Consider the following 13399-nt stretch of genomic DNA (forward strand, 5'->3'; position numbering starts at 1 on the left):
CCCAACCCAACACCCACCCCCAACCCAACACCCACCCCCAACCCAACACCCACCCCCAACCCAACACCCACCCCCAACCCAACACCCACCCCCAACCCAGCACCCACCCCCAACCCAGCACCCACCCCCAACCCAGCACCCACCCCCAACCCAGCACCCACCCCCAACCCAGCACCCACCCCCAACCCAACACCCAACACCCACTCCCAACCCAACACCCAACCCCACCCCCACCCCAACCCAGCACCCACCCCCAACCCAACCCAACACCCATCCCCACCCCCAACCCAACACCCACCCCCAACCCAACCCAACACCCACCCCCACCCCCAACCCAACCCAACATCCACCCCCAACCGCAACACCCACCCCCACCCCCAACCCAACACCCACCCCCACCCCCAACCCAACATCCACCCCCACCCCCAACCCACCCCCAACCCAACACCCACCCCCAACCCAACACCCACCCCCAACCCAACACCCACCCCCAACCCAGCACCCACCCCCAACCCAGCACCCACCCCCAACCCAGCACCCACCCCCAACCCAGCACCCACCCCCAACCCAGCACCCACCCCCAACCCAACCCAACACCCATGCCCACCCCCAACCCCAACCCAACACCCACCCCCAACCCAACACCCACCCCCAACCCAACACCCACCCCCAACCCAACACCCACCCCCAACCCAACCCAGCACCCACCCCCAACCCAACCCAGCACCCACCCCCAACCCAACACCCAACACCCACTCCCAACCCAACACCCAACCCCACCCCCACCCCCACCCCAACACCCACCCCCAACCCAACCCAACATCCACCCCCACCCCCAACCCCAACCCAACACCCCCAACCCAACCCAACATCCACCCCCACCCCCAACCCAACCCAACATCCACCCCCAACCCCAACCCAACACCCACCCCCACCCCCAACCCAACACCCACCCCCACCCCCAACCCAACACCCACCCCCACCCCCAACCCACCCCCAACCCAACACCCACCCCCAACCCTGCACCCACCCCCAACCCAGCACCCACCCCCAACCCAGCACCCACCCCCACCCCAACACCCACCCCCACCCCCAACCCAGCACCCACCCCCAACCCAGCACCCACCCCAGCACCCACCCCCAACCCAACCCAACACCCACCCCCAACCCAACACCCACCCCCAACCCAACACCCACCCCCACCCCAACACCCACCCCCACCCCCACCCCCAACCCAGCACCCACCCCCACCCCCAACCCAGCACCCACACCCAACCCAGCACCCACCCCCAACCCAGCACCCACCCCCACCCCCAACCCAACACCCACCCCCACCCCCACCCCAACACCCACTCCCACCCCCACCCCCACCCCCAACCCAACACCCACCCCCACCCCCAACCCAACACCCACTCCCACCCCCACCCAGCACCCAACCCCACCCCAACACCCACCCCAACACCCACCCCAACCCCACCCCCACCCCCAACACCCACCCCCACCCCCACCCCAACACCCACCCCAACACCCACCCCAACACCCCACCCCAACACCCACCCCAACACCCACCCCCACCCCAACACCCACCCCAACACCCACTCCCACCCCCAACCCAACACCCACTCCACCCCCACCCCCAACCCAACACCCACTCCCACCCCCAACCCAACACCTACCCCCACACCCAACATCCACCCCCCACCCCATCCCAACCCAACACCCACACCCCAACACCCACCCAACACCCACCCCCAACCCAACATCCAACCCCACCCCACCCCCACCCCCAACCCAACACCCATCCCCCACCCCCAACCCAACACCCAACACCACCCCCAAACCCCAACACCACCCCCAACCCCCACCCCCACCAACCCACCCCCACACTCAACACCCATCCCCCACCCCCAACACCCGCCCCCAACCTAACTCCACACCCACCGCCAACCCAACATCCATCCCCCACCCAAAACCCAACACCCGTCCCCAAACCCCAACCCAACACCCACCCCCACACTCAACACCCATTCCCCAAACCCAACACCCATCCCCCACCCCCACCAACCCACCCCCAACCCAACAATCAACCCCCACCGCCACCAACCCCGCCCCAATACAGCCTAGAACTGAGGGGTGCTGTCGGAGGGTCAGTGCTGAGGGAGTGCCGCACTGTCGGAGGGTCAGTGCTGAGGGAGTGCCGCACTGTCGGAGGGTCAGTGCTGAGGGAGTGCCGCACTGTCGGAGGGTCAGTGCTGAGGGAGTGCCGCACTGTCGGAGGGTCAGTGCTGAGGGAGTGCCGCACTGTCGGAGGGTCAGTGCTGAGGGAGTGCCGCACTGTCGGAGGGTCAGTGCTGAGGGAGTGCCGCACTGTTGGAGGGTCAGTGCTGAGGGAGTGCCGCACTGTTGGAGGGTCAGTGCTGAGGGAGTGCCGCACTGTTGGAGGGTCAGTGCTGAGGGAGTGCCGCACTGTTGGAGGGTCAGTGCTGAGGGAGTGCCGCACTGTTGGAGGGTCAGTGCTGAGGGAGTGCCGCACTGTTGGAGGGTCAGTGCTGAGGGAGTGCCGCACTGTTGGAGGGTCAGTGCTGAGGGAGTGCCGCACTGTCGGAAGGTCAGCGCTGAGGGAGTGCCGCACTGTCGGAGGGTCAGCGCTGAGGGAGTGCCGCACTGTCGGAGGGTCAGCGCTGAGGGAGTGCCGCACTGTCGGAGGGTCAGCGCTGAGGGAGTGCCGCACTGTCGGAGGGTCAGCGCTGAGGGAATGCCGCACTGTCGGAGGGTCAGTGCTGAGGGAGTGCCGCACTGTCGGAGGGTCAGTGCTGAGGGAGTGCTGCACTGTCGGAGGGTCAGTGCTGAGGGAGTGCTGCACTGTCAGAGGGTCAATGCTGAGGGCGTGCTGCACTGTCGGAGGTGCTGTCTTTCAGGATGAGACATTAAACCGAGGCCCCGTCTGCCCTCTCGGGTGGGTGTAAAAGATCCCACGGCCACTATTGGGAGAAGAGCAGGGGGGAGTTCTCCCCAGTTTCCTGGGGCCAATATTTATCCCTCACCCAACTTCACTAAAAACAGATGATCTGGGTCATTATCATGTTGCTGTTTGTGGGATCTTGCTGTGCATAAATTGGCTGCTGAGTTTCCTACATTAGAAAGGGACCACATTTCAAAAAACAAAAAGCCCTTCATTGTCTATGAAACACTCTGGGACGTCCCGAGGGGGGTGACAGGATCTGGGGGTTATATATTTTGGAGGGTTGGGGCCTCGAGCTGTATATCGGACACCCGCTTTTGCCAATATTCAGGGGTTTTCCTGCTCTCCCTCCCTCTTCCCCCTTCACAGGAAAGCACAGGAAAACAGGCCGTGACGTCGCTATCAAAGTTATCGACAAATTGCGGTTTCCCAGCAGGCAAGAGAGCCAGCTCCGGAACGAAGTGGCCATCTTACAGGTAAGGAGCGACCTTGTCCAGGCCCCTGTGACACTCGCCCCTTGACTCATCAACCCATCCTGCCCAGGAGCCTCGCCGGCGTGTGCAGCACCAAACCCTCCCATCAATGTCCCTCGCCAAACAGACTCCCTCCACCGCTCTCCCTGTCGGGTTGGCTAGGTTCTGTACGAGGGTGGCGAGCATTCTCCTCCGCTCGCTCTCTCTGCCTGGCTGTTTGACCTCTCAGGGTCAGAAGGTCGTGGGGTTCGAGTCCCAGCCCGGAGACCTGAGGTGTGCAATCCAGGCCGACACTCCCAGTGGCAGTACTGAGGGAGCACCGCACTGTCATGCTGTACCTGTCCTGGGAGTGTTTGATGGGGACAGTGTAGAGGGAGCTTTACTCTGTATCTAACCCCGTGCTGCACCTGTCCTGGGAGTGTTTGATGGGGACAGTGTAGAGGGAGATTTACTCTGTATCTAACCCCGTGCTGTACCTGTCCTGGGAGTGTTTGATGGGGACAGTGCAGAGGGAGCTTTACTCTGTATCTAACCCCGTGCTGTACCTGTCCTGTGAGTGTTTGATGGGGACGGTGTAGAGGGAGATTTACTCTGTATCTAACCCGTGCTGTACCTGTCCTGGGAGTGTTTGATGGGGACAGTGTAGAGGGAGATTTACTCTGTATCTAACCCCGTGCTGTACCTGTCCTGGGAGTGTTTGATGGGGACAGTGTAGAGGGAGCTTTACTCTGTATCTAACCCCGTGCTGTACCTGTCCTGGGAGTGTTTGATGGGGACAGTGTAGAGGGAGATTTACTCTGTATCTAACCCCGTGCTGTACCTGTCCTGGGAGTGTTTGATGGGGACAGTGTAGAGGGGGATTTACTCTGTATCTAACCCCGTGCTGTACCTGTCCTGGGAGTGTTTGATGGGGACAGTGTAGAGGGAGATTTACTCTGTATCTAACCCCGTGCTGTACCTGTCCTGGGAGTGTTTGATGGGGACAGTGTAGAGGGAGATTTACTCTGTATCTAACCCCGTGCTGTACCTGTCCTGGGAGTGTTTGATGGGGACAGTGTAGAGGGAGCTTTACTCTGTATCTAACCCCGTGCTGTACCTGTCCTGGGAGTGTTTGATGGGGACAGTGTAGAGGGAGCTTTACTCTGTATCTAACCCCGTGCTGTACCTGTCCTGGGAGTGTTTGATGGGGACAGTGTAGAGGGAGATTTACTCTGTATCTAACCCCGTGCTGTACCTGTCCTGGGAGTGTTTGATGGGGACAGTGTAGAGGGAGATTTACTCTGTATCTAACCCCGTGCTGTACCTGTCCTGGGAGTGTTTGATGGGGACAGTGTAGAGGGAGCTTTACTCTGTATCTAACCCCGTGCTGTACCTGTCCTGGGAGTGTTTGATGGGGACAGTGTAGAGGGAGCTTTACTCTGTATCTAACCCCGTGCTGTCCCTGTCCTGGGAGTGTTTGATGGGGACAGTGTAGAGGGAGCTTTACTCTGTATCTAACCCCGTGCTGTACCTGTCCTGGGAGTGTTTGATGGGGACGGTGTAGAGGGAGATTTACTCTGTATCTAACCCCGTGCTGTACCTGTCCTGGGAGTGTTTGATGGGGACAGTGTAGAGGGTTTACTCTGTATCTAACCCCGTGCTGTACCTGTCCTGGGAGTGTTTGATGGGGACAGTGTAGAAGGAGCTTTACTCTGTATCTAACCCCGTGCTGTACCTGTCCTGGGAGTGTTTGATGGGGACAGTGTAGAGGGAGCTTTACTCTGTATCTAACCCCGTGCTGTACCTGTCCTGGGAGTGTTTGATGGGGACAGTGTAGAGAGAGCTTTACTCTGTATCTAACCCCGTGCTGTACCTGTCCTGGGAGTGTTTGATGGGGACGGTGTAGAGGGAGCTTTACTCTGTATCTAACCCCGTGCTGTACCTGTCCTGGGAGTGTTTGATGGGGACAGTGTAGAGGGAGATTTACTCTGTATCTAACCCTGTGCTGTACCTGTCCTGGGAGTGTTTGATGGGGACGGTGTAGAGGGAGCTTTACTCTGTATCTAACCCCGTGCTGTACCTGCCCTGGGAGTGTTTGATGGGGACAGTGTAGAGGGAGATTTACTCTGTATCTAACCCGTGCTGTACCTGTCCTGGGAGTGTTTGATGGGGACAGTGTAGAGGGAGCTTTACTCTGTATCTAACCCCGTGCTGTACCTGTCCTGGGAGTGTTTGATGGGGACAGTGTAGAGGGAGATTTACTCTGTATCTAACCCCGTGCTGTACCTGTCCTGGGAGTGTTTGATGGGGACAGTGTAGAGTGAGATTTACTCTGTATCTAACCCCGTGCTGTCCCTGTCCTGGGAGTGTTTGATGGGGACAGTGTAGAGTGAGATTTACTCTGTATCTAACCCCGTGCTGTACCTGCCCTGGGAGTGTTTGATGGGGACAGTGTAGAGGGAGATTTACTCTGTATCTAACCCCGTGCTGTACCTGTCCTGGGAGTGTTTGATGGGGACGGTGTAGAGGAAGCTTTACTCTGTATCTAACCCCGTGCTGTACCTGTCCTGGGAGTGTTTGATGGGGACAGTGTAGAGTGAGATTTACTCTGTATCTAACCCCGTGCTGTACCTGTCCTGGGAGTGTTTGATGGGGACAGTGTAGAGTGAGATTTACTCTGTATCTAACCCCGTGCTGTACCTGCCCTGGGAGTGTTTGATGGGGACAGTGTAGAGGGAGATTTACTCTGTATCTAACCCCGTGCTGTACCTGTCCTGGGAGTGTTTGATGGGGACGGTGTAGAGGGAGATTTAATCTGTATCTAACCCCGTGCTGTACCTGTCCTGGGAGTGTTTGATGGGGACGGTGTAGAGGGAGATTTACTCTGTATCTAACCCTGTGTTGTACCTGCCCTGGGAGTGTTTGATGGGGACAGTGTAGAGGAAGCTTTACTCTGTATCTAACCCCGTGCTGTACCTGTCCTGGGAGTGTTTGATGGGGACGGTGTAGAGGGAGATTTAATCTGTATCTAACCCCGTGCTGTACCTGTCCTGGGAGTGTTTGATGGGGACAGTGTTTACTCTGTATCTAACCTTGTGCTGTCCCTGTCCTGGGAGTGTTTGATGGGGACGGTGTAGAGGGAGATTTAATCTGTATCTAACCCCGTGCTGTACCTGTCCTGGGAGTGTTTGATGGGGACGGTGTAGAGGGAGATTTAATCTGTATCTAACCCCGTGCTGTACCTGTCCTGGGAGTGTTTGATGGGGACAGTGTTTACTCTGTATCTAACCTGTCTCTGACTTGCTATCACTGCAGAATCTTCATCATGCTGGTGTGGTGAATATGGACGCCATGTTTGAGACCCTGACCAGGGTCTTTGTAGTAATGGAGAAGCTACACGGCGACATGTTGGAGATGATTCTGTCCAGTGAGAACGGCAGACTGCCTGAGCGTCTCACCAAGTTCCTCAGCACCCAGGTAGGAGTGGGCCCATCTCTGGGACTGGCAGCTTCTGCCCGCGCGCCTGCCTTACCTTTTAAATATCCACCCGGCAATGCGACTGCCGGAGGCATCGCGGCACCCGCCTGATTCACGCCCACGAGTGAACACCTGTGCGCTCTGCAGAGGCGGCAGTAGGCATCAACGGTGACTGAGTTGGGCCGATGATTCTCCTCCTACTCTTGTGTGGGTTGGTTGGTTGGTTGGTTGGTTGGGGGGGGGGGCTGCGGGGTTGATGGACACGGGGTGCGGGAGGGTGGAGGTGATTGACCTTGCCGTGTCAGTCGGTGTGAGCATCGCCCGCGCGGTGACGGGGAGCCGAGGCCAGGGGCCTGTGACCAGGAAGAGGTCAAGCTGCCCCCTGTGGTACTGAGTCCAAATCTCTCCCCCTCTCTCTCTCTCTCTCTCTCTGCAGATTCTGGAGGCCCTTCGCCATTTACACTTCAAGAACATCGTCCACTGCGATCTGAAACCCGAGAACGTCCTCCTGGCATCTGCTGACCCCTTCCCCCAGGTCAGAGTTCATTGTCCATCTCTCTCTTTGACAGAACCCTACAGCGTGACCAGAATCCCTGTCCGATGAAGGGTCCCTATGGACTCGAAATGTCAACTCTCTCTCTCTCTCTCTCTCTCTCTCTCTCTCTCTCTCCACAGACGCTTGAGTTTTTCCAGCACTTTCTGTTCTCGTTTCCGAGTCTCTGGTCAAGACTCGACTGCTCCTCGATCCCAGAAACTGAGAGGTTGGAAGGATCGGGAAAGGTTGAACGGACCGGGGGGCTCTCTCCTCTAGAAAAGAGAAGGCCGAGGGGGGGTGACCTGATCGAGCTCTTTAAAATGATGGAGGGGGTTTCGTAAGGGTCGATGTAGAGAAGATGTTTCCCCTTGTGTGGGTGAGGGGGGAAGAGACCAGAACTCGGGGCCATCAATATAAGACAGTCACTAATAAATCCGACCGGGAATTCAGGAGAAACTCCTTCACCCAGAGAGTGGGGAGAATGTGGGACTCGCTCCCACAGGGAGTGGTCGAGGTGAATAGTATCGATACATTTAAGGGGGAAGCTGGATAAACACACGAGGGAGAAAGGAGTAGAAGGATATGGGGATGGGGGGTGATGGAGAGGGGGGTGGGAGGAGGCTCGTGTGGGGAAGGAACAGCAGCAGATGGGCCGAATTTGCACTTGTTACACTTTGACCTTTGCTCCCCCCTCTCTCCCAGGTCAAGCTCTGTGACTTTGGCTTTGCACGCATCATCGGAGAGAAATGCTTTCGGAAGTCAGTGGTGGGGACGCCAGCCTACCTGGCCCCCGAGGTGCTGCGCAGTGAGGGTTACAATCGCTCGCTGGACATGTGGTCAGTGGGGGTCATCGTGTATGTCAGTCTCAGTGGGACTTTCCCCTTTAACGAGGAGGAGGACATTAACGACCAGATCCAGAACGCCGACTTCATGTACCCACCCAGCCCCTGGAAGGAGATTTCACAGTCGGGTAGGTGCTCTGTTCCGGCAGACCCCGGGGAGAACCTTATCCAGCATTCCTGGATATCCCCCTCCATGTACTGGAGACCCTCATTCAAATCCCGTCCCCTCCCTCCCCCCACCCCCAGCCGAAGAATTCACTCTCTGAACCCGGATTCCTCAGTGAAAATCCAGCCTGGAGTTCCTGGTTCACTGTCCTTGCTCATTCTCATTCTGTCTGGCATCGTATCGAAATGTTTTTTGGAAATGCAGGTATACGACATCTACTACTTCCCCTTTATCTACCATCCTTGATACACCCTCAAAACAGCTGAAATAAATCCATCAAGCAGGGTTTTCCATTGTAAACCCATGTTCTAATCCCGCTATACTTTTCGAAGTGCGTTGTTAAGACTTCCTTAATAATCGATTCCCACTCCCGCTCTGGCTCGCTCTCTCTCGCATGTGCTCGCTCCCTCTCTCTCTCTCTCTCTCACGCTCTCTCTCTCTCTCTCTCTCTCTCTCTGCAGCCATTGAACTGATCAATAACTTGCTCCAGGTGAACATTAGGAAGCGATACTCTGTGGACAAGGCTCTCAGCCACAGGTGGTTACAGGTAAGCTGGATCCAGCAAGATGCTGAGGTACCTTCCCACTAACTCACCCCACCACGGACAGGAACACGTCATAACACGTGGAGAGTGAACAGCCGGTTGAGTCCAGCCTGGGGGTGGGGTTCGGTGGGGGGGGGGGGGGGTGGAATTGGGGATAGGGGGTAAGGTGGTAGGAGGGGTTCGTTGGGGGGTTGGGGGTCGGTGGGGTTCGGGTGGGGGTTGGGGGTTGGGGGTCAGTGGGGGGAGGCAGACGTCAGGAATCCCGACAATCTGCGCTCAGTTAGAAAACCTGCGGTTCATCCTGAGAAACACTCACAGCAAATAAATATCCTCAATTGTTGAACAAAGTGAATAACCTGTCTCACTCTGTGGCCCCTCCCACCTGCTCTCCTCCCCTCCCTCCCTCTCCGCCCCCCTCTCTCTCTCCCCCACTCTCTCCCCTCCCTCATTCTCCGCCCCCTCTCTCTCTCCCCCACTCCCACTCTTCTCCCCCTCCCTCCCCGCCATCTCTCTCTCTCTCTGCCTCTCTCTCTGCCTCTCTCTCTCTCTCTCTCTCTCTCTCTCTCTCCCCTGCAGGATTTCCAGACCTGGTTGGATCTGCGGGACTTTGAGACCCGGTTTGGTGAGCGCTACCTCACGCACTCGAGCGACGACACCCATTGGCAGCGCCACGCCGAAGCTCACGGCCTTGACCACCCCTCGCACTTCATCCGAGGCTTGGAGGAGGTGGATGAGGAGGAGGGGGCCTGAGGGGAGGGTCACTCTCCACACCCTCCCTGTCTCAGACAGCAAATGGAGAAAGGCGAATCTCTCCACTCACCACCCGTCCCAGCTCAGGAACAAATCGCTAACCAGCGTCTGGCGGGGTCGCAGACGAAGCAGAAAGAACGCGGGGAGCTATGACTTTGTTCTTTATTCAATTCTTTCATGTGATGTGGGCGTTGCTGGACAAGGCCAGTGTTTGTTGCCCATCCCTAATTGCCCTTGGGCTGAGTGTCTCGCTCGGCCATTTCAGGGGGGCAGTTAAGCCTCAACCACATGTGGCTGTGGGTCTGGAGTCACATGTAGGCCAGACCGGGTAAGGAGGGCAGATTTCCCTCCCTAAAGGGGACATTAGTGATCCAGATGGGTCTTTCCAACAATTGATGATAGTTTCATGGTCACCGTCACTGAGACTAGTTTTCAATTCCAGATTTATTAACTGAATTTAAATTCCACCGGCTGCCCTGGTGGGGTTTGAACCCCTGTTCCCCAGAGCCTCTGGGTTACTGGCCCAGTGACATTACCACCATCCACAGTTTGTGATAAAACTAGTTGTAGATCGGGGGAATTTCAGCTTCACTCGAAGTCCAGACTGATCCAAGTGGATGCAACAGATTTTACATTGAATTTCCAGCCACTGAAACAGGCCATTCGGCCCATCTGCTGGTGTTCCTGCCCCACCCGAGCCTCCTCCCACCCTCCCCTCTCCACCTCCCCCCATGCCCATATCCTTCTATCCCTTTCTCCCTCGTGTTTATCCAGCTTCCTCCTTAAATGTATCGATACTATTCCCCTCGACCACTCCCTGTGGGAGCGAGTCCCACATTCTCCCCACTCTCTGGGTGAAGGAGTTTCTCCTGAATTCCCCATCGGATTTATTAGTGACTGTCTTATATCGATGGGCCCCTAGTTCTGGTCTCCCCCCCCCGCCGACCCACACAAGGGGAAACATCTTCTCTACGTCGACCCTATTGAAACCCCCTCCATCATTTTATAGAGGTCACCCCCTCGGCTTCTCTTTTCTAGAGGACAGAGCCCCGGCCTGTTCAGTCTTTCCTGATCCTTCTAACCTCTCAGTTCGAAGATGGTGTTCACTCTCTGATTGGTCCTGTTGAAAACCCAGATGGCGGAAGGACAGAGGTGGGGGGGTGGGGTTTGGGATTTGAGACCACATGAGTAAACTAGCAGGAACTGTGCCCAAGAATTTGCAACCCCTCACCCATTGCTGGATGAAAGCGGGGGCGGGGGGTTATAATGGGAAGAGGTTAACTGGCGTTGTTTGGACCCACATTGTTGTTAAGGGTGGCTCGGAGAGAAGATGCACTGGATCCTTGAACCACTCTCCCAGGAACACTGACTCTCTCTGGGTGCCCGAGGGTAACTCCCTGCGGATGAAGCCGATGCGCTTTTTGCCTGCTGGGGAGTGAAGAACACACAGGAGAACAGGCTGAAGATCCGCGGAGAATTCCCAGCGATAGGCTCGGACCACCATCCCTTCAGGAGCCATCAGTTCCTTCCCTGGGCCACTACTGCTCCATCCGAATTGACCTGGAACTGTGAGGGTTAGCACCCTGAATCCGCTACGACAGGGTGCTACCCATCAGGAAGCAGGTCCAGGTGACCGGTCAGGCAGTGCCCTGGGACCTGGCTGGCCCAGATGTCAACCGCTGGAATTGACAAGGATGGACATTCCCAAGCAGAGACTTTACCCATGGCACTCAGATTTACACTTTCTATCTCGACTCCATTGCCTGTGCACTGTAAATATACAATAAAAGGCTGGTCAAGAAAGTTAACACCAACGCAGAAAAGGTATTTTTATTTGAGGCAACTCTACCTGTTCACTCCCACTGTCCACAATCTCAATGGACTCAAACTCCTTCCCGTCACTCCCTCCATCCACAATCCCAATGGACCCAAACCCCTTCCCGTTCACTCCCACAATCCCAATGGAAAAAACCCCTTCCCGTTCACTCCCACTGTCCACAATCCCAATGGACCCAAACCCCTTCCCGTTCACTCCCACTGTCCACAATCCTAATGGACCCAAACCCCTTCCCGTTCACTCCCACTGTCCACATCCCAATGGACCCAAACCCCTTCCCATTCACTCCCACTGTCCACAATCCCAATGGACCCAAACCCCTTCCCATTCACTCCCACTGTCCACAATCCCAATGGACCCAAACCCCTTCCCATTCACTCCCACTGTCCACAATCCCAATGCAACAAACCCCTTCCCGTTCACTCCCACTGTCCACAATCCCAATGGACCCAAACCCCTTCCCGTTCACTCCCACTGTCCACAATCCTAATGGACCCAAACCCCTTCCCGTTCACTCCCACTGTCCACATCCCAATGGACCCAAACCCCTTCCCGTTCACTCCCACTGTCCACAATCCCAATGGACCCAAACCCCTTCCCATTCACTCCCACTGTCCACAATCCCAATGCAACAAACCAGTTCCCGTTCATTCCCACTGTCCACAATCCCAATGGACCCAAACCCCTTCCTGTTCACTCCCACTGTCCACAATCCCAATGGACCCAAACCCCTTCCCGTTCACTCCCACTGTCTACAATCCCAATGGACCCAAACCCCTTCCCGTTCACTCCCACTGTCCACAATCGCAATGGACCCAAACCCCTTCCCGTTCACTCCCACTGTCCACAATCCCAATGGACCCGAACCACTTCCTGTTCATTCCCACTGTCCACAATCCCAATGGACCCAAACCCCTTCCTGTTCACTCCCACTGTCCACAATCCCAATGGACCCAAACCCCTTCCCGTTCACTCCCACTGTCTACAATCCCAATGGACCCAAACCCCTTCCCGTTCACTCCCACTGTCCACAATCGCAATGGACCCAAACCCCTTCCCGTTCACTCCCACTGTCCACAATCCCAATGGACCCGAACCACTTCCTGTTCATTCCCACTGTCCACAATCCCAATGGACCCAAACCCCTTCCCGTTCACTCCCACTGTCCACAATCCCAATGGACCCAAACCCCTTCCCGTTCACTCCCACTGTCCACAATCCCAATGGACCCAAACCCCTTCCCGTTCACTCCCACTGTCCACTATCCCAATGGACCCAAACCCCTTCCCGTTCACTCCCACTGTCCACTATCCCAATGGACTCAAATCCCTTCCCGTTCACTCCCACTGTCCACAGTCCCAATGGAGCCAAACCCCTTCCCGTTCACTCCAACTGTCCACAATCCCAATGGACCCAAACCCCTTCCCGTTCACTCCCACTGTCCACAATCCCAATGGAGCCAAACCTCTTCCTGTTAATTCCCACTGTCCACAATCCCAATGGACACAAACCCCTTCCCGTTCACTCCCACTGTCCACAATCCCAATGGACCCGAACCCCTTCCTGTTCACTCCCACTGTCCACAATCCCAATGGACCCAAACCCCTTCCCGTTCACTCCCACTGTCCACAATCCCAATGGACCCAAACCCCTTCCCGTTCACTCCCACTGTCCACAATCCCAATGGACCCAAACCCCTTCCCGTTCACTCCCACTGTCCACAATCCCAATGGACCCAAACCCCTTCCCATTCAATTCCACTGTCCACAATCCCAATGGACCCGAACCCCTTCCTGTTCATTCCCACTGTCCACAATCCCAATGGACCCAAACC

At 56.7% G+C, this 13399-nt stretch overlaps 1 protein-coding gene across 1 annotated transcript in view; it reads left to right on the plus strand.

Moving 5' to 3' along the window:
- The window catches only part of LOC121274757 (serine/threonine-protein kinase D3-like), a 39835-nt gene extending 29698 nt beyond the window's left edge, over positions 1-10137 (plus strand). The window contains exons 2-7 of the mRNA XM_041182101.1: positions 3332-3438; positions 6730-6891; positions 7328-7426; positions 8129-8396; positions 8896-8981; positions 9555-10137. Coding sequence (XP_041038035.1) covers positions 3332-3438; positions 6730-6891; positions 7328-7426; positions 8129-8396; positions 8896-8981; positions 9555-9728 — 896 coding nt within the window. The 3' untranslated portion in view covers positions 9729-10137. The remainder of the gene's footprint in view (positions 1-3331; positions 3439-6729; positions 6892-7327; positions 7427-8128; positions 8397-8895; positions 8982-9554) is intronic.
- Positions 10138-13399: the final 3262 nt, after the last annotated feature.

This window comes from Carcharodon carcharias (genome assembly GCF_017639515.1).
Source record: "Carcharodon carcharias isolate sCarCar2 chromosome 37 unlocalized genomic scaffold, sCarCar2.pri SUPER_37_unloc_7, whole genome shotgun sequence".
In the NCBI taxonomy this organism is placed as follows: Eukaryota; Metazoa; Chordata; class Chondrichthyes; order Lamniformes; family Lamnidae; genus Carcharodon; species Carcharodon carcharias.